This window comes from Clupea harengus, chromosome 22, assembly GCF_900700415.2.
Source record: "Clupea harengus chromosome 22, Ch_v2.0.2, whole genome shotgun sequence".
Classification (NCBI taxonomy): domain Eukaryota; kingdom Metazoa; phylum Chordata; class Actinopteri; order Clupeiformes; family Clupeidae; genus Clupea; species Clupea harengus.
In genome coordinates, this window is record NC_045173.1 from 332364 (window position 1) to 357295 (window position 24932).

A 24932-nucleotide genomic window follows, 5' to 3' on the forward strand; every position below is an offset into this window, starting at 1 on the left:
TATGTAGTTCTGTGATCCAGGATGGCACATCCCACACAAATGTAAGATGAAAAGATTTCACAGGACATTACACAACTATATTGCCAAAAGACTCCAGTTCCAATCAATGACAAAACCATGACAAAAATTGGTCATTAACAAAAACTGTAAGAAACCCTTACAGACATTAGCTTCAACCCTCAAAAGCATTAGCTTTTTAAAAAAATATGCTAAAATCATAACTTATGGAAAACTGAAGCCCAACAGATGGGTATATTGGCCTAGTAAATTGTTCATTACTTAGTAATACGATAATGTCTCTGAAATAGATCATGGATACGGGCTGTAGGGTGGTTTGCCACACCAGAGATGGTTTTGGCCTAAAGGGCCTCCCTGCATTGGTTGTGTATTTGGCTAGCCAATTATACTTAAGACTAGATGTACTCAGACGTGAATCAATTCACATTGCCAGTAACTGCAAATATCTTTGGTCTTCTCAATACTCATATCACAGGACTTTGAAGCGGACTATTCCATTATTGCTTGCTAATTGCCATCTGACAATTCTGGGGGGATTGCTGAACAATGGAAACAAAAGACAAAAGACAAAGTCGTCATAACAGAATCTGCTTTCACAGAAAAAAATTGTATCTCATTAATTTTGACAACACTAATTTATAAACAGGATATACTGTATCTACTGTATTGAGACAGTCAACCCCACCCCATAAAACAATATCTGTTACAGATACGCAAACAAGAGTAATCCATGATATCCCGCCCCGGAGAGAAGATGGACCTTCTTCAGAAGGATTTATGATGCAGGGTGGTGAAAGCCTGAAGCACCTGGAAGCCACTCTGCCGAAAATCATCCTTACAACCACCATCGGTACATGGAACGTAAGGACCATGTTCGAAGCTGGAAAGACCGCACAAGTTGCCACCGAGATGAAGAAGTACAACCTTGCCATACTCGGAATCAGTGAATCAAGATGGACGGGTTCTGGACAGAAGAGGCTTGCCACAGGAGAGCTGCTGCTCTACTCGGGCCATGAGGAGGACAACGCACACCGCACCCAGGGAGTCGCTTTGATGCTGTCCAAGGCTGCTCAGAGAGCACTCATGGGATGGGAGGCACATGGCCCGAGAGCAATAGCAGCGACATTCAAAACAAAGAGGGAAAGAATAAACATGAACATCATTCAGTGCTATGCCCCAACCAACGACAGTGACGAAGAGAGCAAGGACGAATTCTATAGCAGAATACAGACCATCATCCAGAGATACTCAGGAAGAGACATTACCATCTTAATGGGAGACCTCAATGCAAAAAATGGAAGTAGCAACAGAGGCTATGAGAGGATAATGGGGCAGCATGGTCTAGGAGAGATGAACGAAAATGGAGAGAGATTCGCAGAACTATGTGCAAATAACAACCTTGTCATCGGAGGAAGTGTCTTCCCCCACAGGCGAGTACACAAAGCGACATGGGTATCACCGGACCTCTCCACTGAGAACCAAATAGACCATGTATGTGTCACAAAGAAGTTTAGGAGGTCCCTCCTAGATGTACGAGCCAGAAGAGGAGCTGACGTGGCATCAGACCACCATCTTCTCATTGCCAAAGTCCAATTGAAGTTGAGGAGAAACTGGAAAGGTGAGAAGAACCAGAGAAAGAAATTCAACACAGCACTATTAAGAGATCCAGCAGCAGCAGAGAAATTTAAGATCACACTAAAGAACAAGTTTCAGGCCCTGCAAGAGCTAGATGAAAAAGGTGAGGAAAGAAACATAGATGGGATGTGGAAGGTAGTAAAGGAAGCCGTAATGTAACAACCTGCAATGTAGCACTGGGACCACAGAAAGATAACCACAAGGCTTGGATATCAGCAGAGTCAATGAAGAAGGTGGAGGAGAGGAGAGAAAAGAAGGCAGCTCTAAACAGCAGTCGTACAAGAGCAGAGAAAGTGAAGGCACAAACAGAGTACAGGGAAGCGAATAAGAACGTGAAAAAAAGCTTGAAGACAGACAAGAGGAACTACATAGAGGCCCTTGCATTAGAAGCAGAAGAAGCAGCTAGACATGGGAATCTGAAAGACCTGTTTGACACCACCAAAAAGCTGGCAGGAAAGATCAGTAAACCTCAAAGACCGGTAAAGGACAAAGAGGGAAAGCCAATAATCGGGGAGGAAGGACAGAAGAAAAGATGGATGGAACATTCGGAGGAAATACTTAACAGACCAGCCCCACAAGACCCACCACACATCCAACAAGCAGACAGGGATCTGCCAATAGACCTCAGTGCACCAAGGGAGGAGATCAGGAGAGCCATTAAAAAGCTTAGAAACGGCAAGGCCGCAGGACCAGATAGCATCCCGGCCGAGGCACTGAAGACGGACGCAGAGACCATGGGAGAGATGCTCCACCCTCTCTTCAAGAAGATGTGGGAAGAGGAAAACATCCCTTGCGAATGGAAGGAGGGCTATCTTGTTAAGATGCCAAAGAAAGGGGACCTGAGCAACTGTGGAAACTATAGGGGGACCATGCTACTATCCATCCCAGGAAAGGTCTTCTACAGGATCTTACTGGACAGGATGAAGGATGTGATTGACCCCCAGCTTAGAGACCAGCAGGCTGGCTTCCGCAAAGACAGATCGTGTATAGACCAGATTGCCACACTGCGCATCATCCTGGAACAGTCACTAGAGTGGAATCCCCAAGGGAAAAGAAAGAGAGGTCGGCCGCGAAACACCTGCCGCAGAGACTGGGAGGCAGATGCCAAGAAAATGGGCTACACTTGGGAACAGCTTGAGATGTTGGCTCAGGACTGAGATGCTTGGAGAACTCTTGTTGGCGGCCTAAGCCCCAGAAGGGGTAGTAGGCGATGATGATGATGATGATGATGACTGTATTGAGAATGAAACAGTATCTAATTATGCATTAGGTCTGTTTTCTTATTCTTATTCTGAGTAAGGCTGCTACTGATAAGAACTGACCTCGACCTCTTTAACCTCGACGGTCCCTGCCTGAGCTCCAGCTTGGAGATATTTACATCTATCTAATAGAAAATCCGTCCCCCTACACATGTCAAAAACTGAAAGCCTACAAAAGCACAGATAGTTATTTAATTTTCAGAAGTGGAATGGGTTCACAACGCTGTCGTCTGAAAGGTGAAAACAAAAAACATCTTCATAATCAGAGCAAAGATGAGTGCCATTTAATAGCTAGCTACCAGCTAGCGAGCTTCCTGCCGTTAGCTAGCAGCCTTTAGCCTACCCAACGCTGTTCTTTATCATTTGACACAATTTCCTGGTTTAAACAAGTACGAACACCTGGTCTGGCGAATGACAACTGAAATTATCTTCCCATTTATTGTCTACTGGCATTGTAGCATTACCAGTTGGATGACAAAATACAGTAGCCTAGCCTACTTGCTTAGGTACTTGTCGCAATCTCAGAGCAGAAACCGGGTAATCCAATTTGAATCGTGTTGATGCTTTGTTTCTTGACTTTATTACTTGATCTATTCACGTTTTAGGTAGTTATTCTGATAAATGAGGCGACCAGAACAGGGTGACTGCTGTTATTGCCAGGTCCAAAAGTAAGGCTACTTAACTGTGTGTCTGAGAAAAGTTGACCCAGAAGACGTCTACAATCAGCTGGCAGCAACGTGGGCGGGCTTTAAATGTGATAAAAACACAATCCGGTCTTGTTTCCTCGCCGATTTGAACAGCCAACCGAGCAACAACTGTCTAGCATTTTACTACCTAAGTCAGACAATGTTAAAGCGGAGACATTAAATGATCTTGAATGAAAGGTGGTCAGTTCCTGTATAAATTCCAGTGTTAGACAGCTGTGGAATGTTTTTCTTGACCGCCAGCTGGCATTCTGATGTCACGTGAAAACTATGAATACACACTGTGTGCTAGTGTATGTACCTGTAATATATAAATGAGTTTTCTGCTTCATAGCTCTGCTTACCCTTGTAATCCTGTTATGTTAACACACACTACATTGCACATCCACTTTTGCACTCCTTCCCTGCTTTTTGTATTGTAGTACTTATTGTGTTTGTGTAGTACTTACTGTGTTTGTATGTTTTTATGTTTACTGTATGCACCTATACATCAGAACAAATTCCAGGTAGGTGTAAACCTACTTGGCAATAAATACTATTCTGATTCTGATTCTGATAATAGTAACAAGAAGGATATGAAGAATAAGAATGTATACCGATATTCAAAACATTGCTAGGCCTATGTGAAAAAAGAGCATCAAGATCAAAAGCAGGCTTATTCCTTATAAAACCAACCAGTGAATGGCAACAGAGGGTGACAGAATGCCAGAGAGAAATTATGAATCTAACTGTGCGTTACCTTATCGCTTGCTGTGACATTAAACATGATGGTAGGTCTTATGAATTGATCCCAAAATGTTAATCCTCTGAGCAAAATATACCCTAGCTGGCAGGTCTGCAACACATGATATTCTTGGGTTTCCAAATGCAATCAACTTTTAGGATCAACTGACCATATTCTGAGCTTATTAAATGTATGCTGATTTCCTCCCCTTTGGAAGCTCTTGCAATGTAAATTTTCTTTGACCAAGTCCCTGATTTCAAAAACGCTGTATTGCTGGAAAAAAACACACACAAAAAACAACAATGATTTCTTAGTATACAGTTTGTGCAGTATAGTTTGCATATTTGGCAACTGCCAAAATCCCCCAAATATTTTTCAAACACCATCTTACGAGAGTTTTTGGAAGAACACCACATTATTGTCACAATCTCCAATGATGACTGTCACATAATGGTGGTCCAGAGGCATTTTTTTTGCATTCAGCTGATCAAAATTGTTCATGTTCACAGTAACTGAAATTTCTCCCACTGAGGTGCTGTACACTGGAAGCTGAAAACAAACAAAACACAAAAAATGGATGGATTTGGATTACAATTGGTCAATTCCCAATAATATAACTGTTCCACACAAATCTGAAAACATACATTAGACTCGTCAGTGTCCCCGTTACTAGGTAACCAGACAATATCAGCGCTCAGTGAGTCATCAAATTGGGACAAATGAAAATGTCTATTGTAATAGCCCTTTGGAGCACATTTGAGACCCAAGTGGTCTTGTGGTACAAACCTGTTCCAGGCGAAGCTCGTACTCTGGTAGTGCAAGTATACTTTCTCTGATTTGGTTTCCAAAAGGCGGATGTCTGTTCACAATCTTAAAACATTACCAGCACAACAGCAGCAGAATGTAAACATTTTTGACAGAGGTTGCATGAAGCATTAAATTGACAATGATGACAACAATGTGAAAACAAACTTTCAGTGTGATTTATCTATTGAGTCAGTGATGTCACATTATACGTTCATTGCTATAAGCTATGACCATATCATATATATTATAATATACACATATATATGGTATATTATAATATATAATATACATATGCGTTGTCTAAAGAACACATTCATTTTGATGAATTCATTAGAGAAACATAATGCATAAAAAGCAGCAGATTAATCACACTCTATGATGCCCCTTGACCCCATATGTAAACTGCTCAGCTTCGGCCATATTGAATGGATTTGAAATAGTGTCCAGTCTGCGTTGCGGTAACAGTTTGTATTTCTCCCATTGTGTGCTTTTAATGTGGCTCTAGCATAATGTTTTCAGCTGTATTGGTAGTTGATTGTTAGGTCTACAGCCTCATCTTGGAATTATTTGTATACATCACCACATTTTCGAGGTTCGAGATGGAGAATTCCAGAACTTAAGAAACGCTTGTGCCTCTACCTGAAGGTAATTTCTAAACATAACTGTAAGAACAAACTGGTCTATACTGTTCTATATGAAAAAAACATTGCATTTAACTGAGGCAAAGCAAAGTTATGAGGTGTGGGATTTTTGGTGATGCAATTTCACAAGCTAGCATGATTTCATCAGTTCCTTAGCTGTTGGTGTAGTCTGATGTTACCCAAGTAAGTTAACTTGCTAGTTTTAGACAACATATCAGTCAAGTCCATTGAAATATCTTGTTTGCCATCATTGTGTGGTGAACATCACACTGGTCATGCTTTTTTTGTTTACTTTATCAAAGGCTAATCTGACAGCAGTTTAAATGCTTCTCACAGTAAATTCATCAAAGCATTTAACTGATTGGATTTTTTTGTATCACTTGACAGCCCTAAGAGAAACACATTCACTGGTATTGAGATTATTGAATGTAAATTGTTAAAGATGTCCTTACCAGTTCCAGCTCTCTGGCATTAGTCTGCTCAATCTTTTTGAATGTTGTCAGTCCTGCATTCACCATGGCTGTTGCCAGGGACAACCCTGCAATTTGTGTTCATTGTGCAATAAAAAAAAAACTATGCTGAAACAATGTGTATACATTTTAAGTATATGAAGTAGCTCATCTGAGTAAACAGCATACCAATTTTATCCAACTGCCTGGAGACATAAGGAGAGTCTTCCCACAGCTTTGCCCGAAAGCACTTTGCCAGTGTCAATGCGTTGAGCAGGGCAGAACAATTATTCTGGGGAAGGTGGCTCAAAAACTCTGCAAGACCTGGATGTAAACATGATTTCTTTTGTAATTCTGGTTCACACTGAAACTAGCTCTCCACTGAGATACATGCTGCATATGAATGGAACTCATAACACCACAGGTGAACACTGCAAGTCTAGCTAGTTAGTAGATATGCAGAACATGCAGGCATGGCGGGCTATAAAAGGCAAAATTCTGCATATATATATCTTCCTCTTGATTTCATGCATTTTGTGTATGGTGGGTCTGGTGCTCTCTTTACAGGTTTTCTTACAGGTGTACCATTGGTGAAAAGGGAGAGCTTGCAAGGAATGTGGATTACTGTCGCCAGAAGATTCTGTGTATTTTTCTGGTAATTATGCATCACTGTGCAAGTAGGTCTTTGTGAATGCAGTGGAAGCAAACGTGTATTTCAACTAGAATGCAAGCAACTGCTGGGACACCTCAGGAAGATGACAGTCTGGCGATGTATCAGACAAGTTGAGCTTGTTTATGTGGTGCTTTTAAATGGATCTCACAGGAGGCTCTGGGATGCTGGCCTTCTAGGCGGGGTTTCAAAGAAAAAGCCAGGAAGCCAGGTTCATACCATGAGCAAACTGGTGCAAACACGGGCGGATCAGCGTAATGCTTGGGTGTGTCCATACAATCATGTGGGGGTGCCATTTCAGGGAAAAAGCACAGACAACCCCATCTGATATAATGTGAACCTCACTCATGTTCCTGTGTCCTTAAAAAGCACAGACAACCCCATCTGATATAATGTGAACCTCACTCATGTTCCTGTGTCCTTAAAAAGCACAGACAACCCCATCTGATATAATGTGAACCTCACTCATGTTCCTGTGTCCTTAAAAAGCACAGACAACCCCATCTGATATAACCTCACTCATGTTCCTGTGTCCTTAAAAAGCACAGACAACCCCATCTGATAGAACCTCAGACATGTTCCTGTGTCCTTAACCATCAACTATTTTTCACATTGCCATTTCACTGATATCTTGATGGCTCTCACACCGTTCAGAAGACACCAGTTTGAGACACCAGGGGAAACACCCGTTTAATACTAACTGCGAAACTGTGAATTACAGATCAAGGCCATCCGAGGTTTAAATGTGTGATGATGTTCTTGAAAATGTATAGAACCTCTGCTTCAAGACATGCCGTTGTTTTCCTCAGCACCAGATCGGGTACAGAGGAAAGCATTGCAGGACACACATATACACTCAAAGGCCCAGAGGCCATTCTAACACACAGGGGATCTAATCTCTTATTTGCTCTCCTTTACAAAAGGAGAGTTTGGCCCCATCCTGTATTATCTCAGGGCCTAAATAGGCATGTCTGGCCACAAAAATGTAAAATGTTGACTGTGGAAATAAATCATGTCCTAGCTCCAAGACTTTCATGCACGGATGCTGGACTTGCCCCTCTGCTCTGACAAGGATTGAGGATTCTCAGTGATTTGTACCACTGGCTGTACTGCGTATGCGTTAGTAAGCTAGAGTGTCAGTGATTTGTACCACTGGCTGTACTGCGTATGCGTTAGCAAGCTAGAGTGTCAGTGATTTGTACCACTGCGCCGTACTGCGTATGCGTTCGCAAGCTAGAGTGTCTTACAATGTGTCCTCGTCACACGCCACCCTTTGGTATTATTACTCCCATACGTATGCAATATGTATCTCTGTGGAGAGATCATTGTTTATTAAATGAAATATGTCAATTCCTTTTGAAATTCTTTCCGCTTATTTACAAAGAAGTGAGATGAATAGAAAAATTACATTTGCTCACTCGGACACCATTTTTGAATATTTTGCTCATATCTTGGGAAAGTCCAAACTCCTGGACAGGAATGCAACCTAGTTGGGCCTGGATCAGGCTGCAGCAAAAACAGTAAGACACTCAAACTGTAATCTCAAGAAAACCCTCCTAATAAATACAGCTTTGTAATCTCAAGAAAACCCTCGGTTTTGCTGGAGCACTGGTAAAACCCACATAATAAATACAGTTTAGTTGGACCAGTGATAAAACCCACATAATAAATACAGTTTAGTTGGACCAGTGGTAAAACCCACATAATAAATACAGTTTAGTTGGACCAGTGATAAAACCCTCATAATAAATACAGTTTTGCTGGTGTAGTCCTTTCCTCATTCTTTTCCTCACTCATCAAAAGTGCAACCTACCAGTTTACTTTCATTTCATTGTTTTTTATCTTTCCCTCCATAGGAAACCTTAATAAGAGAGAATAAAGCCGATTAACTTTGAGTTTTTAATTCACATACTGCAAAATGTCACAACATATTTTTCTAACCTGATGGTAGTCCTGTTCTTATCCTTATTCAATGTGTTCAGGATTCGTTTCTCATTCACTCTCAGCTGTACATCACTGAACTCCTTACTCTTAGATACCATGGTAACCTTATACATGAATAGATATACCAAATTAGACATGCATTTCCTCACAAAACAGTGTAAACGAGTTTGTAGGGTTGCAAAGGAGTTGTAAAGTTCCTGGTACACCCTTACTGACACTTTAGATGTATTTGATAGCACAGGCTTTGGAGAAAAAAAACTGCTGTCAAACTCTTTCTGTTGATTCCTACAGCACTCCACTGGCAGCTTGGAAGACCCGTAACCTTCAATGGAGCTCAGAGACACTAGGTGGAACATTGTGCCTCGGTCGTCCGATTTTATGATCTCATTTTATAATGGGATGGTGTTCTTTTCTTTGAAGGCATCATTTTTAATTTACCAAAAAGATTACATTTGGTTTTACAATTTGGTCTGTTTATAGGACGTTATAACACAGGGGTTCTCAAACTTTTGCAAGTTGGGCCGCCCCCCCCCACCCCCTGCCGCCGCCATCAACTGCACCACCAAGGTTAGGCTATTGGTATTGTTAGGCCCATACAGACAATTATTATTACTATAACTACTATTTATTATTATTATCATTATTGTTATTATTATTATTATTAGTAGTAGTAGTAGGCCTATTAGTAGGCTTTTATTATTAGCAGCTATGTGAACCTGCATGCTTTCTTATTATTATAATCATCATTATAATTATTGATAATTATTATTATCATAATAATAATTAGTGTTATTATTGCTATCATTAGGCTACTATTATCATTACAGGCCTCTTATGATCTTTTTCACAAATCTTGCAGGTCTGTCAATGTGAGACATGAGCCTGCTTTTCCTTGCAAAGGTCCTCAATTCTTGGTGTAATGTTTTATAAACAGAGGTCATCCTTGATCTGTGCGCGGTTGTGATATTTAATATTCTCATATTTGTTATTATTATAATTATTTAAATCCGAGGATGTCTGTAGAATTGATGTGAACGCAATCACTAACGATTTCTCACAAATTCAGCCCTTAAGAACAATCTGGCCGATTTACGACTGCTATTTAGCGTTCCTAAATTCTGGTCTAAGTAAAGAACGAATCCCAGATGAGAAAACTTTCATGAATGCCAGAATTGTCCCGGAAACTTCGTAAGTGGAGTTAAGAAATGTCTTCTTAACTTGTTCTTAATTGTGTTCGAGAATGAAGCCCACTGTTTATAAAGCAATGAATATATGAATGATCGAGGAAACGAGAGAGATCGCACAAACTCTGCAGGGTGTCGTCTCAGTGAGGGTGAGCGCTTACCATGCCTGCGGTTACTTTTATACACGGAAGCGTAGGTGCAACTCGCGTTCAAATGATAACTCTCCGTTTTAATTGGTGGATCAGAAACTAAACTGTATATTTGATTTGTTTGTTTCAGTCCAGCCCCTTGCATTTCGCCACTGAGGAAGCTTTCACTAACCAGTGACAGGTCGGCGAAGTTTTTTTTTTTTCTCCATCTGTGACATCGCGCCCCCCCGGGAGAGTGTCCGCGCCCCCCACTTTGAGAACCACTGTTCTAACAGAATGATTTTCAGGTGTGTTTTGGCAAAGTCCAGCTGGGCTTTTTTTGTGTTTTGTGTTCTCTCTCAGCTGTGGGTCTCCAACCATAAAAGCCCTTTAGTTGAGTTCATGACAAATGTTAGTTTTTAATTTATCGTTTTTTTCCCCTTTTACAAGGCATATTATAATACTGATTAAAAATGTATTTAGTACATGTTTGTATTAATACACTGTATTAATCTTGTCATTCATTGCCTGTACAGTATTTTCATGCTCTTTTGTATGCTTGCATCAATTTCCACTTCTTTTAAAGACGTTTCAAAAGTCAAAGGTCTTCTTGACAATGAAGATATTATGTGGACTAACACGGGCCAAATCTGACCTGCAAGACAGTGTTGTGCGGCCCCTTGATTGTTTTAGACTTGCGATGGGATTCGGCTCGCATATCAGTTTTGCGTTGCTTTTTTTTTTTACGCTCCCTTCTTAAGAATACTTAACTAACGTTAGCTTTAAAACCTAACTAAACCGGAGCAGGAACAAACATGGGGAGCGAATAGTCTGGACTTTGATGAACGAACAAGGACAGACACGGGTTGAGTCCATACAAGACCAGACCAGACAATAAGTGAAGGAGACTAAATACTATGGTGAGGGAGTGACAGGTGTGCGTGATTAGACAATCAAGGGACTGGGAAGGTGACTGAGGCACGTGAGTTGAATTAGGAGGGGGCGTGGCTGGAGCAGGGTTCAGCGCTGGCGTGACACCTGCACTTTCAAAAATAACTTTAAAAAAATTACTGAGGAAACTTGCAGATAGGACTATTCAGAGTTAACTGTTCAGAAACGGACAGAAATATCAGAGCCGGTAAACTGGCCACCTCGCCACTGCATTACATGGGGTGAACAGTTTTATTCCTCGTACTAAAGCCTTAGCGAGGTGCTTGTTTGATGATCAGAATCAGAATCAGAATCAGAATGGGATTTATTGCCAAGTAGGTTTAAGTACTACACATAACATAAAATCACAAATAAGTACTACACATAAGAAAAGTACTACACATAAGAACCAAAAAACACAATATATACGATACAAATATATAAACAATGAATATAAAAAAAAAGGAGTGCAATGTGGATGAGCAATGTGCAATGTAATGTGTGTTAATGTAACACAGACTTAGGGTGTGGGGGTGGGAGACAAAGTGCTCAATTGTCTCATTAGAGTGGGCGGGGAAGAATGTTTACAGTTCTCCAATATTGGCCCGAATGAGTAAACTGGTTTTTGGCTTCCCTCTGGAACATTAGGGTCAAACATAGGTGTTTGTATCCCCCCCACCCATTTTCTTCTGTGAAGCGCACTGTGTTGCCTCTTGGTGTGAAATGTGCTATATAAATAAAGTTTGATTTGATTTGAGTTGTCTGAATGCCAAAAAATGGAATAGCATCAAGGGCATAAATGTGTCACTTCACCTTAACCTTCGATTTAGAATGCCATTTGATATTGATGTAACACAATGAATAATCCTAGCTAACAGGAGCTAGCTGGCTAGCATCTTACCTTTGAGTAGTCAGTTGTGAATGAATTGCAGGTCACATGTTTTTGCAATCATGTAAATTATGTTACTTGTTGTTGCTTTGTGTGTGTTCTGCGATTTACAGTAGTAATGGTACACTGTAAGACTTACCAAATCAGACAGAGTCTCCATGCCGGACATACTTGTGAAATGCCTAATGGTGTCAAACGCCACACAGTATCTTGTCATCAGTTTTCCCGTTTCTGTGTATCAATAATTCCAACAAGGTCAAAAGGTGGCATAGCTTTTATGAACCAGGGAACATTTACCAAGAACATCAATCTATACCTGTTGGTCTGATGTTGATATCCTCGTCCATGGTGATAAGACCAACATCAGACAGTGCCTTCAAATTTTTCAAGCACAGATCTAAAAGTATTCAAGGAATAAAACATTTCAGTCAATGATTTGGGGGATCACTCGTAACCATAGTGCTGGTACACATGGAAACATAAAAAGCTTTTGACAAATGTTATACGAAAAGAGAGTTTTGTGAGTCCAGATCATGCAGTAAAGGTACTCGTGGATCTATATAGAACAGGAAAACTATCCCTAACACAAGAGAAGAAGACTACTATTTTACAAACATCTCCACACTAGGTGTAGCATACACTTCACACTATGCAAATGTACATTTTGTACAGAGATTACACTCTTTAACCATCCATACGCATTATACTGCATGAATAGGCATATAATAGGTGGTCTAGTGAACAGGCGTAGAGTTCATACTAATACACACAGCAAACTAACACTGACCACAGAAATGCAAATTGTTGTATAATTTTGTTGCGCATAACTCGTTATAATGCCATGAACAAATAGGTTAGGTTTAGAACTAGGTGTGCAACAATACTACTTTTTAACTGAGTACTCAAGTTTGAGAATTCACTGAAACTGAATATATACACCTATAACCTACTTTTAAATTAATTTACATTCTGCAGCCTTCCAAAACCGGTTGTAATCACAACCATTAACATGTTTATAAATGTTAATTGAATTTCAGGATAAGTAAATGCTATTTGAAGTGCACATTTCATGCCATACAAGGGGAGGTCGCTTAAAGCAATGCGCTCAGCTAGAGCCTCCATTAGGGATGAGAATTGATAAGATTTTAACGATTCCGATTCCATTCCGATTCCTGCTTATCGATTTGATTATCGATTATTTTTGGGCAAGGAAAAATAACATAAACAAAGAGTACAAATGGGTTTATTTACAATAATTTTCTTTTATATAATATTCTCTGAATAGATGATGCAGAGCATACAGATTTACATGTTTTAAATAACCAAAAACAAACCTAAGAATAGGTCAACAAACTCTCAAAGTGGGGTCCAGAGACCCAAAGCCTAGGGATCCTTTTCCTTGATGGGCTGCCAGGGGGTCCCAACAAAGAAAACAAATATTTGTTTAGACTATAATTCCAACCATAAGTAACAGAATGTATGACTGATTTGGTAATGGGTTTCATACAATTTTTTTTAATAAAACATCTAAACTCAAAAATCTCATCAGATGGGGGAGCCTGGAAAACAACCCTCCCTGGTCTAATTTGTGGCAGTTTAGGGGTCCTTGATATACAAGAGTTTGAGAACCGCTGTGCTTTAAAGTGTATTCACCTTGAACTAAAAATAAAACTGACATGAACAAATAATTAAAGCTGGTTTACACAATGAAACAAATGGCACCAACACAATAGACGGTTAGAGTTTACCTACGATATTAACAGATGAAGCGCTAACGTTAGCCGCGCTGCTGTTGCTTGGTTGAGATTCATTAACGTTATCGTCACTCCGTAGCGCTAAAAAACGTGACATTCCTGCAAAGTTATTGCATCCTGTATGACGAAATAGACGTTTTGCAAGCATTGCATGTGGTCATCTTTTCGGGTGAAATATAATCACACTTTTGAACGCCTCTGCCTAGACGCCATGTTGGCCGCAGTCTAAACAAAACAAAGCTGCATGCGCGTAACGTCATCGCGCATGCGCAAACGGCACCTACATCGATAGCGGAATCGTAAACGACTTTGGCTAACGATTCCAAGGAATCAGTCCACTGGGAACCGGTTCTTAACAAGAACCGGTTCTGGATTCCCATCCCTAGCCTCAATGGTCCTCAGTGTTCTTAAGCGATCATCATCTTCTTTTTCCATGTATGTGTAAGATTCATGATCAAGCAGCTGCTGGGACCACCAAAAGTTGGCCAGCATAATATCCAAAATGGTAATCTTATCATGGTAACAAAGGAAAGGTCCCCACACTAGATTTGCTCAGACACCTGGGGTTGGGAAGCAAACTAAGGTGTGAGTGACTGCAAATAATCATAGTATAGGAATGGGGGTAGGCAATTGAGAACCATCTCAGTCAGCAGGTCAGAGAAACCTGATTATCATACAGAACAACCTGTTTACATTACAAGGCTAGCTTATTTACATATGTGACCATTACTTTAGAACCTTTACTGCTAATTAAGTTTTAAGTCCCCAATGCAAACAAAGGGAATGTTGAATTACGTGAATTAAACAGAAACACATAGGAATAACAATGCTTGAACTTTCACACTGCAATTTTCCATGGTTGTATATATGAAATTATTGCCAACTAACACTCCCAAGTATCAGGTCTGTAAGGCACCTTTGAGGTAGATAAACATGCCTTTATATTTCCCCCCATCTAAAAACACTGATCACAAAGTGCTACATAACAAACAGCTAAAGGTAAAAGATCTGTTATTTAGCAGTGTCTGGAAAACGAACCCAAGTCGACAATTTAGAGGGCGACAAAACTAACCACTGTACCACCAACACCACAATATGCTAGTACTCAGCACAAACTCGGCCACAACCTGAGAGCATTAGGGGTCAAAACAGAGAAGCTGCTGGATCACTATTGTTTTTGTTGACATATTATTATATTATTATTCTCCATAATTGTACAGCAAAAAAACGTAAGGCCCAGAAACACCAAAATTGGGATTGAGATTTAATCCTGCAGGTAGAGATTATTCTTTCCACTCTGTAGTTCACAATGTGTTGATTATTTCCTAAGATTAGACCCCAATATAACCTATTGCTAGCAAGACACCTGTGTATCATCGAGAATGATGGGACAATCTATAGGATCAGATCTGATTCTGACATATTACTGACTTCATATAATGATATTAACAGCTGCTTTAAACTATTTTATTAATCACTTCACTCTAGTAAAGCAAACAAAGATCCAGTGACAGTGAAGAAGATTCTAAATGATTGCAATTTTCCAGCATTAAGCCAAGACAAACAAGAATTTCTTGAGGCAGATAAACACTTGAAAAATTGCCAAAACAATGCTATTATCGCACTGGTGTAATAATGTGGTCCGAAGATTGGATTTGAGATTCCAGACAGAAATGTATCTAATTCGACAATGGGTTCAATTGTACATAGGCACCGTAATTGGAGGACAAAATGACACTGTATATTTCCAGATGTTTCTCCAGTTTGTGAGAAATGCAATGCTGCTGATGCATCTCTAGCCTATAGCTATGCACTCTGTGGCAACTCACAAGGTTATGAAGTTCCTCAGTACTTAGATTCCTATTGTACATACTACCCTTCTGTTAAAGATCTTGGCGTAACTGTTGACCAAGATAAAAACAGATTACAAAAAAAAACATATTTTACCACTTTCACAATATTTCCATAATTACAAAAGTCCTTTCCCTTTAAGATGCAGGAAAACTTCACAACTAGACTACTACAAAGCTCTCCGGTCCAGATGTAAGAACAACTTACTAGAGAGCCTTGAACTGACTTTTGCAAGCCATCTAACTGTTCTGAAGTACTTGGAGAAGAGGTTAAGGCCACATCTGAGATTTGGCGGTATTCCTACATCAATGCAACCCAGAACCCAGAAGGTTGCAAGGAAGCAAAGCGAAAGTGATGATTTTGGTCAATCTGTTATGAGTGCATGTGTGTGTGTTTTGCTTATGTTGTAACAGTAACAACAATAACGATTAGCTCAGAAACCAGAGATTATTGCACAGATGAAACTTTCATCATGAAAGATTGGATGTTCTGCAGTGAGGATTACAAGACAAAAACGTGAGGAGAGCTGTTTACAGTCTACTGCAATCGCAGTGTTGTAATGCTAGTTTAAGTTTTAAGGTTACGGTTACAGACAGGGCTCGAAATTGGCACCCGCCAAGCGCTGGCGACTAAATTGTGTCCGATGCTCTGCCACTTGGCGAGGGAAATTGCGGAGTACAGCTCCTGACTACCGCGCCCGTCATGGTTAAAAAAAGCTTGCAACGCCAACACGAACAGTGGGAGAGGGGGAGGAGGGTGGGGGGTGCGGTTACATAAAGTTCTAAGAATTTTTATACAACTATTAGCCTGGGTACCAGACAAACTTAGCCCCGCCCACAACATTTGCGGTCTGGAAGTTCGGTCTGGCACTGCTCCGTTGGTTGAGAAATTATCCAAAATCAAAAATTGTTCGGACCAATCAAATTGTCAGGGCGGGCTTTTTACGATGATGGACAGATGATCAACAGTAATATAGTCAACCACGTCACCAAAGAGCGCTTGGGTTGAATTCGTTTTCAACAAACATGGCTGCCGCTGGAGAGCTGAGATGTGTAGATAGAGATGTTTTAGAAGACATCGACAGCGCATTCATTTTGAAAAAGGAACAGAGAAACGTGATCAAGGCATTTGTCGATCGAAAAGATGTTTTTGCCGTCCTTCCTACGGGATTCGGTAAAAGTTTAATTTATCAGCTGGCCCCGATAATGACTACGTTGCTCTGATTGGTTGTAGGTCTATCCAATTGAACGAAGAGGCATTTTTTTTCCTGGTTCGCTTGAAACACGCCCCATAATCACAGCCCAATGGAGCAGTATCAGACTCATATTCTGACTAGAATTCTGAGTATGACATCGTCAGGCTACACAACTATAACAATTTGCGCGCGAATACAAAGTTCTGATATTTTGCCCGTGAATACAAAGTTTAGAAAGTTCTAATATTTTGAGCGCGAATCAAAAGTTGAAACAGACTTAGTTGACCACACGCAAGTTAATGCAGATAAACGAAAGCTAAACTTCTTGAAATAATGTGGCGATTCATTGCCGGTGCATCACCTTCAGCTAAGGCTCTGCCTCCCCTGACCCCACGTCCGTGGTTCTTCGGTGTTGTGGTAGTCGTCAGGGTACGGCTACTGGCTACTTTTCTAGCTCTGTTGAGTTGATTAGGCCTACTTCAGATAGACTTTTCAAAGCTGGTCAAGTGTGTAGCCTAGGCCTTCTGCTACATCGCAGTGCAGGCCAGCAATGGGATTGTAGCCTACTAAACTAACATTCTGTGACAATTTGTTCAGAATAGGTTGATGGCTATAATCTGCTTTTGAATATGTATGCTATATTGTTAGTTGCACAATATTTATCTATCATATAGGTGTCATTTTAAAGCTTAATTTAGATTTCTTTTGTAGGCCTAATGCAACGCTTCTTATGAGGTTAAATTCATTCATCTGAAGTATATTTTTAATAGCCAACTCTTGAATGTGCTTTGATAAATTGTGGTCATGAAAAGTTAGTTAAATAATGTTTCTCTATAGTTTAGAAGGTTGTTTATGTCAAACAATGTCAGAGTAGGTCTGAAATGCCAGGTAAAAAATATGATTGGCTGGTAATTTTTTTCATCTACCAGCCATTTTGGTAAACATTTATCATGATGATGTTTTTCAGCTATATAAACAGCCCTCAACAGAAGCTTTGGCAAATGGAATTGGTTTCTAGTAGGCATTACCCAGTTTACTGAGCATCCATGTACCTCCAATTAATTTAGACGTGCATGTGCTGACCCTGATGAGCCAGTCATCTAAAACAACCTTTTAGCTAGATCTCAGTGTGCTGGTCGTGACACACTGAGACATAGTGTAGTTGAGTTAGAGAGAGATTGTAGCATGTCTTGCCTTGCAATCTGGCTTCAATTCCACCTTTATCCAGCTCAAAGGAGAGCCCTGTAACAAAAATAAAACTATTGTTTAAAAACTATGAAAAACACCAGTGCCGAATCTGTCTGATGCATTTAGTATTAACAACGTTTTTATTGTGCAGTGAATTTGTTTACCATAGTATGTAGGATTTTTCATGGTGCGGATATACAGGAATGTGGAGCGGATCCAATCCAGTGCCATGTTTACGTCAGAGATTGTGTGAAGAACTATCTCGGCGTTCAGATGTTCCAGCAAGTTTAAGTGCAAGCTGTGTGGAAAGGAAAGAAATATTCATATGAATGTACAAATATAAATAGTATTCACAGGGGCATGCTAAAAAAGATGCTTAGATGCTTGGTTCAACATACCCACTCTCGATAGTCTCCGCTCCACTTAAAATGTTGGTGTATTTGTCTTTTGTTTGTAATTTTGTCATAATCACTGCAGTTGCTGAGGTGTCAAACTAAGAAAAAACAGCAGTCTCCTTGATATTGTAACAATACGGGTATTACTTATTGACTCAATAAACAACAGTCTCCTTGATATTGTAACAATACGGGTATTACTTATTGACTCAATAAACAGCAGTCTCCTTGATATTGTATCAATACGGGTATTACTTATTGACTCAATAAACAGCCCAGCACCAGTTAATCAATCATGTCATTCTAGTAATAGTGGTTAGAAATGTGTATGTGGGTACAAGATGTGTCAGAGGTTGTCTCATACCTGTGGTCTGCCTGCTCTACCAATCATCTGAAGAATATCTGTCTCGCTGTACTCCTCGCATGCGCCCCCTACGTAGTGGGCCGTGGATTTGATCACCACTAGATGAGCTGGAAGGTTCATTCCCATTGCTAAAGTGCTTGTAGTGACTAAGTTCACAACCAGAGAAAAAGATAGTGATTTGTTGTGAAGGCCTTTCGCCATTTACATAAGTATCACTGTAGATCGCACAAATGATTAGTACCACAGAGTTCAGAATTTTTAAATGTCACAAAGCTATATTAAGATGGCTATTTATGGTGCCTTCCCTATCACTCACATGCAGTACATTTCCCTCATCACATTCTCTACCCTTTTCAGAATATTCCCATGCTGTGGGACTATAAAGCAGTGGGATGTCCTCCCAAAACTTTCTCTCTATTATCATGCACCGTCATTTTGAGGCTAGACCATACTTTTAATATGGCAATAAGGATGGGCCGGAAGTGAGAAGGAGCGCAATTTGGAGAATATTTGTTGCTGTTGTTGTTGTTTTGTTGCTAACACGGGCTACTGAACTAATTTGACCACATGTCCTCAGTAATGTTGCTAGAATTAGTAACACCAACCACATAAAGCTGTTTTTTTTAGCTGAAACACTGAATCGACAGTGTGTGAGGAACAATTAACTAAATTTGAGAAAAAAAACTGTACTGGATTAGAATTACGGACAGCACCTTTAGCCTGTGACCAGCGTTTTGCTTCAAGCTACAGTGATATAGATAATTACAGCGTAAAATAACACTCACAAAGTACAGGCAGATCTCCCTTAGCAAAAGCATTTTCAATCACTTTCCTGTCCGATATATCAATGCCTGCATGATGATATGCAACACCATACAAAACTAAATCTAGGAAAGACAGAACATGTACGTTTGATTAGGGCAACCTGTCAATGGTGTACATCATACAGCAGACACTATATTTCTCCCGAACCACTATAATAATAATAATGATTTATTTTATTTGTAATGCACTCTTCATTCAAAAGAATCTCAGAGTGCCAACATATTAAAAACTAGCTATAATAATAAAATAAAATAAAAATGAATTAACATAAGCATAATAGAAACTTTTTAACATTTTAACATACGATTTAACACAAGGCCAGAAATGCGGATATATTTAATGTGGATGTATTTCGGTGCAGTCAACAAGTCTGCAACACTGAAACCTTTAAGGTGCTGGAGAAGGGTGGTCATTCTAAACAAGATTCTTGACTGGTTGATTTTGTGATGTTAGCCAGTATGATGAAATATAGAATACATTTCAAGTCTTGCATGACTATATATAGAATACATTTCAAGTCTTGCATGACTATATATAGAATACATTTCAAGTCTTGCAAACAAAATGTTGCTACATCCAATACAATTATTTTCAACAGAGTCTAGTGATGTGCTACCTGAAAAACGTTCTCAAACTAAAGAAAGTAAATTCACAACACTAACCTCTTAGTTTTGAGTCCATTAAAGAATCTGCATATTTCCTCAGTCTGAAATACAGCCAGGATGATGAGGATCATTTTCATTTATAAAAATAAAAATAGAAAAAATATATATAAATATGAAACGGTAGTGTGATGACATTATTGACGTTACATTAAAAGATAATTAACCTTTCTTTATGATCAATGCTCATCATGAATCTGGCATCCCTTGCAAGTACGTCTGCTGACTGTTGAACTCCTTTTCTTGTAGAACAAAACTATTATAAAAAAAATATACTTGTAAACATTCTAAAGAACACATTTTTGTGTTTGTCTTTTGCACACTGAAATTAATTACCATACTAACACAGTCTGGTCTCTTAACGTAGCGGTACAATATGTACCATTCAATGAAAGCAGTACAGCTAGCAAGCAATAGCGTTTGTCTCAAGCAAGTTTACCTTATCTTAATTATCATTCTCCATGTATTTTTTATGATCCTAGAAAAGATTCTTATTATTCATGCAACCATTTTTCTAACATAAAAAATTGATGCATAATAATAAAAACACAAACATTCTCCACACCTACCTTAAAGACTAAACTGTCAACACATTCATAATAAGGTCTGATTTAACGATGCCCATCCCCCAAAGAAAACAAACAGGACAGAGAGAGAGAGACAGACATAAGAGTCAGAATGTCACAAAGGTTCAGAAAGAATGCTCTCTGTTTCTGAAATAAACCAAAGACTGAAGAAACTGCAGGTGTAGCCCACCTCACTCACTCACACATAGACTGAAGAAACTGCAGGTGTAGCCCACCTCACGCACTCTGCAGGTGTAGCCCACCTCACACACTCACACAAAGGACCCTAGTTTGGCTGGTTTGGAAATATAGCAGTTTGCTGGATTGAAGTATAACAATTAGTGCTGTCAGATTAACGCGTTATTAACGGCGTTAACGCAAACCCATTTTAATTTTTTTTAGATTATTGATTTTTGGCCTCGCAAACTGTGTAGTAGGCTAACGTTACGGTTTGAGTGAATGGTGAGCGCGATACGGCGAAATGGATGATAAAAAGCTTCTGAATGGAAAGTTTACTTTTAAAAGTTGTGTTGTGCAAAAGAAGCGAGCTTCACTGTTGTCTGAAAATGTCAACAGGCAGCTGGCTGAAATCAAAGAAGTAGTAGGCTTACCTTTTATTGGTAACCTAACTGTTACGGTTCATTGTTTCTGAAATAAGAGGCCTGACTGCTATGTTCCCAGCAAACTTGAAAAAAAAAAAAAAATAAGCCATGATTTAACTGCACTATAGGCTGAGTCCTTGTTTACCTGAAATGTGCACTTTATCATTTTATTTTGTACCGCTCTGTTTGGCAATATTGGTTTTCAATAAAATAAAACATTTGCTTAAAGCAAGCCAATCCACTTTTCCATGTTGATAAGGGCATTAAAATAAAAATAAAATGATGGAAAAAATAAATAAACGAAGGGACATTTAGAATAGATACAAATTTGCGATTAATCGCGATTCATTTTGAGTTAACTATGACAAAAATGCGATTAATCGCGATTCAATATTTTAATCGTTTGACAGCACTAATAACAATCCTTTTATTAAACCAAAGAATTCATGGTCGTCATACCACTAAAAATCCAGGTTTTTCTTTTGTTCAATTATTGGCTTGCTTCCCTTAAAACACACTTGCTGTAGGCTACTACTTCTGTGGGAGAACTGGCAGATTTGTATAATAACTGCTTTCAGAAAGTTGAGCAAGAATTACACAATAACTGATATTTTGTTAAGAATTTTCAATGTGAATTTACTTGTGAATGTATCACAGGCACAAACACTGATACTTCTATTGTTGGGAAATGCATGTCATTTCTGATTTATAGCTCTCCACCATTCAGCTAACAGCCCATCTCATATGTTGGTCGTATGTTGACCCTGACTCAATGACCCAATAACTACTGGCCCATCTCCAACCTGCCCTTCCTGTCTAAAGTACTGGAAGAGAGTTGTTGCCACTCAGATAAAATCCTACCTTGACTCCAATGACCTCTATGAGCCTTTTCAGTCTGGTTTTCGCTCAGAACACTGAGACTGCTCTGATCAAAGTCACACATTACCTACTGTTATCCTCAGACTCTGGTTCCATCAGCATCCTCATCCTTCTTGACCTCAGCTTTGCCTTTGATACCATTAACCATTCCACACTCATCACACGCCTCAAATCCACCCTTGGTATTACTGGCACTGCCCTCTCCTGGTTTCAGTCCTACCTCACTGACAGACATCAATTCATTTCAATTAACAACTGTAAATCAACCGTAGTTCCTGTCACCCATGGCGTCCCCCAGGGTTCTGTGCTCGGCCCCCTTCTCTTCATCCTCTACATGCTCCCACTTGGACAGATCCTCTGCCGCCATGGCCTCCAGTTTCACTGTTATGCCGATGATACTCAGCTCTACATCTCCTCCAAGACCATTACTGCAGCCACCCACTCTACCCTCACCACTTGCCTAATTTACATTAAAACATGGATGCAAAGCAACTTTCTAAAACTCAACTGCGATAAATCTGAAATGTTAATTATTGGCCCAGACTCCCCTACCCGCCCCACTCAGGATTTCGCACTCAATATCGATGGCTCCATTGTCACCCCCTCCACCCAAATCCGTAACCTGGGAGTCACCTTTGACCCCACCCTCTCATTCCTGCCCCATGTCAACCACATCACCAAAACAGCCTTTTTCCACCTCCGTAACATTGCCCGCCTCCGACCCTCACTGTCACCCACTGCTGCAGAAACACTCCTCCATGCATTTATATATACTGCAACAGTATCCTCTATGGTACCACCAACAAAGTCCTTAATAAACTGCAGTACGTACAGAGCTCTGCCACCCGCCTACTTACTAATACCCGCTCAAGTCACCACATCACCCCAGTCCTCCACTGGCTCCCGGTTAAACATAGGATACATTTAAAGACTACCTACAAGGCCCTCAACAACCTGGCTTCCCCCTACCTCTCCGACCTCCTCCACCAACATCCTCCCGATGCCTCAGGTCTGCAGATGCCAACCTCCTGCAAATACCGAGTACCAAGTGCTGAACCTGGGTTGAGCGGGCGTTTCCGGTCTCCGCCCCCTCCCTGTGGAACTCATTACCATACCATACCCACACTGTCAGCATTTAAAAGGGCCTTCAAAACCCACCTCTTCAGACATGCCTTCCTCAGATGTCGTTATGGCCAATGCAGTATAATAATAATATTAAGTGATAATAAGGATAAGGATAATAATATATCACAAAATCGCTCATGGAGTTTGAACTGAATATTTAGACATTAAGCATTATGACTTGCATACCAAAACTTCCATACAGAACTGATACTTCTAAACTCATGACCTTTACCAGACACATCTAAAGTAACCACACAAACACAGACTTCACACACATACAGAATTTAGAGTGACGTAGGCATGCTCAAACATCAAAAGTCTTGAAATATGAAAAGAGGACATTACTGTAGTACGCGACACACAAAAGAGATGTAGTAGTGTTCATCAAATGATCAAATAAAGTTTAAACTTCACCAGATTATTTGCGCATTGAGTATAATCCCATCTGCATATGAAAAGTGTGTATGTTACGGAGCAACCATCTGGAAACAAGAAAACAGCCAAAAAACACCCGCCATCGCCACTCGCGACTATATTGTATTATTTTTGTGCTACAAATATTACAACAGGGTGACCCCATGTCCCATTTTTCCTTGGACGGTCCCATTTTTCAACTTTTTTTTAGTGTCCTGACTTATTTGTAAAAAATCTTGTTTCGTCCCATATTTCCTCATTCCTTAAATTTTAATAATGGTCATAGCCTACATAGCCAACTCAAGAATAGTAGGTTATGTAAACAATCAAAGGGTGCCATTGAAACGGCTTATTAGAACTGACACTTACATTTTTTTAAAATAATTTCCATAAACTACACAATCACATTAACCTGAACAAGACAGGCTAATCTTTTCGTGAGCTCGAGAGCAAGACGGTAAACTGCAGAGGTATTAGCTGTGGTTGTGGAATTGGTAAATGTCGAGCAATAGTTTGCGAGTGTCTTAAGGAGCCTGTCCTTTTTTCACACAGCGGAATCTGGTCACCCTGGCTTCGTACTATGGTGAGAAGAAATAGGATGAGCACAGGACAATCCAAACAACTCACCACAAGTGATGGTTTCTGGTCTGAATAGGTCCGAATGATGTTGGCCATTTTGTAGTTAAGGGACAGATCAAACTTGAAATCATTTTGACCGTTGGAACACGGAAAACCCAACACCACTTTCCTGAGTTTAACTGGCCTGTAGCTCTCATCCATTTCGAGGGAAGTTGCAGGCCCCACACTGTCAGATAACCAGCATGCAATCTACAATGCAGATACAGTATTCAGTGCAGTAATGTAGGCTATAGAAAGATTACAACATTTATAAAATGTGTGCGTAAAGGTGACTTACATCTGAAATATTTGGGATGGTTGCAGAAACAGCCACAAATCTTGTGTTCATGTTTGGCCTTTGATCTTCAAACACACGGCAAGTGTTCATGGCTTTCATTCTACTGATGACTGCCTCCAATGTAGCTCCACGTTGAGTGTCCTTTACCACGTGTACCTATGCATCACACAGACATACTGATTGCCAGCCTTCCCACACAATAACCTACCTTACT

The 24932-nt window shown here is 40.0% G+C and overlaps 1 protein-coding gene across 1 annotated transcript in view; it reads right to left on the reverse strand.

Moving 5' to 3' along the window:
• The window catches only part of hfm1 (helicase for meiosis 1), a 43812-nt gene that overhangs the window by 12075 nt on the left and 6805 nt on the right, over positions 1–24932 (reverse strand). The window contains exons 7-25 of the mRNA XM_042703084.1: positions 24719–24874; positions 24430–24630; positions 20384–20472; positions 20217–20260; positions 19515–19616; positions 18730–18875; positions 18369–18463; positions 18135–18268; positions 17977–18024; positions 12299–12379; positions 12122–12213; positions 8849–8955; positions 8721–8768; positions 8316–8413; positions 6427–6561; positions 6241–6326; positions 5127–5210; positions 4732–4889; positions 4510–4613 (exon numbers count right to left, since the gene is read on the reverse strand). Of these exons, the coding sequence (XP_042559018.1) occupies positions 4510–4613; positions 4732–4889; positions 5127–5210; positions 6241–6326; positions 6427–6561; positions 8316–8413; positions 8721–8768; positions 8849–8955; positions 12122–12213; positions 12299–12379; positions 17977–18024; positions 18135–18268; positions 18369–18463; positions 18730–18875; positions 19515–19616; positions 20217–20260; positions 20384–20472; positions 24430–24630; positions 24719–24874 (2008 nt within the window). The remainder of the gene's footprint in view (positions 1–4509; positions 4614–4731; positions 4890–5126; positions 5211–6240; positions 6327–6426; positions 6562–8315; positions 8414–8720; positions 8769–8848; positions 8956–12121; positions 12214–12298; positions 12380–17976; positions 18025–18134; positions 18269–18368; positions 18464–18729; positions 18876–19514; positions 19617–20216; positions 20261–20383; positions 20473–24429; positions 24631–24718; positions 24875–24932) is intronic.